Source organism: Amborella trichopoda, chromosome 11 (assembly GCF_054954075.1).
Source record: "Amborella trichopoda isolate Santa Cruz 75 chromosome 11, AtrichopodaSantaCruz75HAP2 v2.0, whole genome shotgun sequence".
In the NCBI taxonomy this organism is placed as follows: domain Eukaryota; kingdom Viridiplantae; phylum Streptophyta; class Magnoliopsida; order Amborellales; family Amborellaceae; genus Amborella; species Amborella trichopoda.
The window spans coordinates 34,361,472-34,367,014 of record NC_142346.1 but is presented as its reverse complement, the minus strand read 5'-3'; the positions used below and the strand labels follow the sequence as shown (position 1 = coordinate 34,367,014).

Below are 5,543 nucleotides of genomic sequence, written 5' to 3'. Positions count from 1 at the left end.
AGTTTGAAAGATATAGTACAGCACAAAGGATATTCAAAACTTCAAAAATTGAACATTTTAGGCCTAAGGGAAAACTTTTATACTTCCCTACTATAGGTATTTTCCTACATCCCCCATCTCCCAGTCGTTAGAGATAGTTGAGACAGCCCGATCACAATGTTACACCTATATATTGTTTTATTTTTAATTTTTTTAAACAAAACTTTTTGACACCGAATTTGGGGCATCCATTCCTCTTTTAAACTCACATATGCAAAAAAGTATAAGAAAATATTTCTAAAACATAAAATGACTAAAATACCCCTAAAAAATTTAGAGGTATTTTGGTCATTTTATTTTTTGGAAATAATAGTTAAATATATGTTTTTGGTGACCCCTACTGAGATGATGACACGTACCAATTTTATATTTATATAATTTATTGAAAAAATTTAAAATTAAATACTTAGATACATATGATCTAGATCATACTGTCGGTGGCTCACTTGTGATATTTTTATATAAATAACCTTCAACCATCCAATTGAACCTTAGTTAAACATCACAACTTCATTCTCACAAAAATTTGCAAAAAAAAAAAAAAAAAAAAAAAAAAAAAAAAAAAAGGAAGAAGAAGAAGAAGAAAAGAAAGAAGGAAAAGAAAAGAAAATGATTTGATAGGACTGCCGCAGCCTTATCAAAATAAATAAAGCATCACCTCCTAATTCTTTGAAAATTACAATTCAAGCATTGGAAAACCTTTACATCGATCATTTCGGCTTGAACATATTAGTCGTGAAAAAAAGTAAGGATTTTAAACTCTAAAAATTATGTATATTGTAAGTAATTATCTAGACCACACATTTCATCCTTATATTAAGTGTTCATAGAACCGCATGATCTATACCATTTTTTAGTTTCGAATTTTATTATCAGTGTTGGAAATTGATTTAGATCCATCGAGGAGTTTTTTGTTTTCAAAAGTGCTTTCAAAACGAGGATTCGAAGTGAGCCTTTGTTTTGTTTTCATAAAGCTAGGCCCCTATAAAAACTTCATCTAAAAAAAGAATGAAGTTTCTATTAAGGGTGTTGTTTGCATACGGACACATCCGTAGGTGTAGAGGTAAGGTGCACCTTCAAATTTTATCATGGTATATAATTTTGATGTAAAATGTTCTTAGGATTGTCTCAAAATCTATTTTTATATCTAACTATAAAATTTTAAATTTAAAAAATGGTTAAAATCAAATAGATCTATAAACATATAAAAATATAAAAAATGGACGGTGAAGATAATATTATGTAAAATGCATTATTTCTGAGACTTAAAATATTTTTATTTTTCATAGTCATACATCTCGATGTCGAGACTAGCTTTTCCGGTGGATTTTTTGGGGGCATCTATAGTTCTACATTATAAGGTAGCATCCTTATATAAATTGTTTCCTTCTATTAAAGCCTGGGCTCTGAAATCAATTTCAACACCAACAATGAAATTTGAAACTAAAAAAATGTACAATTCTTGCAGATCTATGAACAATTATTTTAAGGATGAAATGGATTATTTCCATAATTTATTATAATATACATTATTTTTAGAGCTTGAAATCTAAATTTTTTTTCACAACCACAATTTTCAAACCAAAATGATTGATGTAAAGGTTTTTCAATGCTTGAATTACAATTTTCGATGAATTATGCGGTGAGGCTTTACTTTAAAACTTTCCTTATTTTTGTATTACTACATCCCTATAAAGTCATTTTCCAAAAACAAAAAGACTCTTTCAAAACGAATAATCCCCATTAATGTAACAAAAAAACATCTCCATTTAAATTAGACCGTTGGATAAAAGAAGTACGTAAGACATTCAGGGTGGGGAAGTACAAAAAGTTTTCAATTTGCTCTTTGTTTGACGGATGAAATTTCTATGAAGCCTAACTTTTAAAAACAAAATAAAGCTTCACCTCAAATCCTCATCTACAAAACACTTTCGGCAACACAAATCTCTATGATGGTTCTAAAATTTCTCCATGATGGATCTAAATCACTTTCAACACCAATAATAAAATTTAAAACTAAAAAAATAACATAACTTACGGATCTATCAACACTTATTTTTAGAGACCGGACAACTTATTACAATTTTGGGAGCTCAAAATGGTAATTTTTTTGGCAACTAATATGTTCTAATGCTTGAATTGTAATTATCGATGGTGTTCGACACCCCCAAATTTTCAGTTTGAGCTGAAATTTCGGCCAAATATTCGCATAAAATGGATGCATCCAGTCAATGGGTGATCGTGCATGCAAGCAAAGGCACAGTGATTTAAAACTTTAATATTATAAAAGAACGCTCTGAGTAGTCGACTTTGAATGGGTTTGTCCTCGTTCATGGAAACCAGTTTATGGGAGTAAATAAACAAAGGCCTCAAAATGTTGAGCCAGAGATGCCCCATTATCTTATTATTCAATTTCTCACTCATGGTGGGTGTGCCCCTTTTCTTCTCTCTCTTCATCAATCAAGGCCAGAGGATCAACAAAACAAAGAAATGTATCCCATCTTCTCCTGTCTCTGTAAGTCTGATTTCTCTCTTACTTATTGAAGTTCTTCTGATAAGAAAGATTGGTTTTGTGTCTTTTCAAGAGATAAAACCTGTGCCTAATCTCTCTTACAGAAGTTATTTTTTCTTTCAAAAGAAACCATCTCTCTCTAGAGAGAATGGCACAAAATCAGTGAGAGTTTTTCTTTGCCCATCTGCTTATTGAACCTATTGTTTGCTTGAATCCTGATTGTGGGTATTGAATCTGGGGTTTTGAGCTTGTATTCTCTTTTGCTCTTTTCTCATTTCTAGCTTTGCAACTTTGGATTTGAGGTGGGGTTGAATGGGTGCTAAAAAGAAATCATCTTATGATTCTTGTCTATCCTCTATGGGAACTGAATTTGTAGAAACTCCATCCATGGAGCAGCAGTTCCATGATTACAGTTTTAATGATTTCACACCAATGGGCTTCTCCCCTGGTCGGTTCTTATCATCTCCTGAGCAAAACCCACGAAGGGGTGGTGAAAACCAGTTCAATTCTGAAACCCTAGGATATGATGGGTCTCCTTTTGATCAATTCCAATCACACCCATCCGCTCTCAGTGACCCACAAGGCCTTTTGAACAGTCTAGCCTTCCTTGAACAAAAGATCCACCAGCTTCAGGGCGTCGTTCAATCAATTATTCGGGGGAGAAATGATTTGGATTGGTCCGATGAGATGTCTGTTCAAAAGCAAGTGGTAACTGCTGAACTAACTTCGATCATAATTCAGTTAATGTCCACTGCTGGGAATCTTCTTCCATTAACACAAAAGAGCCAGCCAAGTGTAGCACCTGCTGCCATGAATCCTTATGTTTCAAACACTTCTGCATCCACTTCTATGGGAACGAGCAATTTGAAGAAAGGAGGAAGTGGGAGTAGAAGTGATGATAAGATCGATTGGAGTAATGTTAATCAACCTGAGTTTTCATGTAATCCTTTTGGATCTCAAATTGCTTCTGTTACTGCTCCCAATAATGGAAAACCCATAAAAGAAGTGGAATCAGGTGTCAACTTTAATAGAGAGAAAAAGTATAGTAACCAATCAGAATCACTGCTCTCTAATGTACAAGAGAGAATCGAAGAAATCGTGGATGTTAAAGAAGTTGATCCCATGGGTTACGTTCGAGGAGAGGGAAGCCATTACAATGACCAATCTGTTGATGACCGTAACTATTATGATGACATAAAAGAAGATGACGACGATGGGGATGGAGACAACCTGCCTCCTGATTCTTATGAGCTAGTAGAGCTTGAGAAAGAGGAGATCTTAGCCCCAAATACCCACTTCTGTTTAATATGTGGCAAGGGATTTAAGAGAGATGCAAACCTCAGGATGCACATGAGAGGCCATGGAGACGAGTACAAGACTCCTGCTGCCCTCACAAAACCCAACAAGGAACAATCTACTGAGCCTATGATAGTGAAGAAGTATTCCTGCCCCTTTGTGGGTTGTAAGAGAAATAAGAGCCACAAGAAGTTTCAGCCCCTTAAAACATTCCTTTGCATGAAGAACCACTACAAGAGGAGCCACTGTGATAAGAGCTATACTTGCAGTAGATGCCATAACAAGAAGTTCTCTGTGCTTGCTGATCTCAAAACTCATGAGAAGCATTGTGGGCGTGATAAGTGGCAATGTTCATGTGGCACTACCTTTTCGAGAAAGGATAAGCTTTTTGGACATGTCGCTCTATTCCAAGGTCACATGCCTGCTCTCCCCCTTAATGAAATGAAAGGATCCCAGGCCTTGAATGAGGGTGAGCATGCTCTAGTGTCTGGGCAAAGGGGCTTTTGTGACATTTATTCTTCTTCATCGAATTTCAAGGATGGAGGTGGAAATGAAATTAGTGATGCCATTATGGGTCGTTCAGCAAGGGATGATATAAGCTTTGGGGGAGAAGACAATTGGCATGATGCTAATCCAATGAATCCCTCTGTGTTAGAGATTTCAGATAGTCTATTTTCATTCCCTCCATTTTCCACAGGTAATAATTTGATGCTGCAAGGTAGAGGAAACTCTAGTTCTGATGGATTTTAATGATGAGAATCAAGGTATTTTTATGGGGCGTGCGGCACCAAGCAGTGGTACCAGTTCACTGTAGTAGAGTTTGTATTGGTCTTCTTCTTTGATGGCATTTATGTGCAGTAGTACTATGTTGGGATTCTTTGTACTCAATAAATGAATGCTTTGTTGTTCATAAGTTAGGGTTGTGGGTTGAATTTCTTTTTTTGTACTCATTGGAGAATGTTTGCTTATTGATTCCATGAATAATGCTCTATATGTATCGATCGTTCCTTTCTCTCAAGTGGTGTCAATGCTTTCTTTGAAGTACTACCTTCTCTTGCTGTATGTTAGAAACATGTAGAGTTCTACCATTTCTACCTGTGTGGGATGCATGTCATTTTCCTCCAGGGTTCACCTCTGAAAATATGGCTTCGTGCTTCATATGAACTCTTTACAAAGTTTTCAAGACTCTAAGCAGTAGTCAGAAGTAGATGTGTGTTTCTCTTATTACTGATATTGTCAGCTTCATTTAAATGAGGCTGCAGTTGATGTATATGGCTTAATTAAAGATAGCAATGCAATGCTTACAGCCTGATATATTACTAAAGGATGCCTAAGTTCTCATCTTTCTAATTCATTTTACTGTTTCTTTACTCCTCTCTATAATGCCTACAGGTCCTTATAATGTTCATAGCTTTCCCATTGTCCAAATGATTCAATAGCCTTCTTCTCGCCTTCAAGAGAGAGCTTTAAAAGCTCTCCTAATCTCAATGATCTTTGCCTCTATCTCTCTCATCTAGTTCTGGAGTTCATGCCATTTTGGGGCTCTCTGAACATTATCCACACTCTCCTAGGGTGCACCGGAGAATATACTATACTTTGGAGGAGTGTGGGGTGTTCAGTACTGGTACCCAACATCTTGTTTTCCGATTTTAAGGCCATGTGTGTTTTAAGCAGGAACAGTTACTAATCTCCACCA

The 5,543-nt window shown here is 35.7% G+C and overlaps 1 protein-coding gene across 1 annotated transcript; it reads left to right on the top strand.

Annotated features, from left to right (window-relative positions):
• Window positions 1-2,075: 2,075 nt before the first annotated feature.
• On the top strand, window positions 2,076-4,865 carry STOP1 (C2H2 and C2HC zinc fingers superfamily protein). The gene is made up of 2 exons (XM_006846910.4): window positions 2,076-2,554; window positions 2,833-4,865. Exon 2 carries the CDS (start codon window positions 2,864-2,866, stop codon window positions 4,595-4,597), a length of 1,734 nt encoding a protein of 577 aa, XP_006846973.2. The 5' UTR covers window positions 2,076-2,554; window positions 2,833-2,863; the 3' UTR covers window positions 4,598-4,865.
• The last annotated feature ends 678 nt before the right edge of the window (window positions 4,866-5,543 follow it).

Coding starts and splice junctions, on each gene's coding strand:
- STOP1 (XM_006846910.4), top strand. CDS start 2,864: ATGGGTGCTAAAAAGAAATCATCTTATGATTCTTGTCTATCCTCTATG.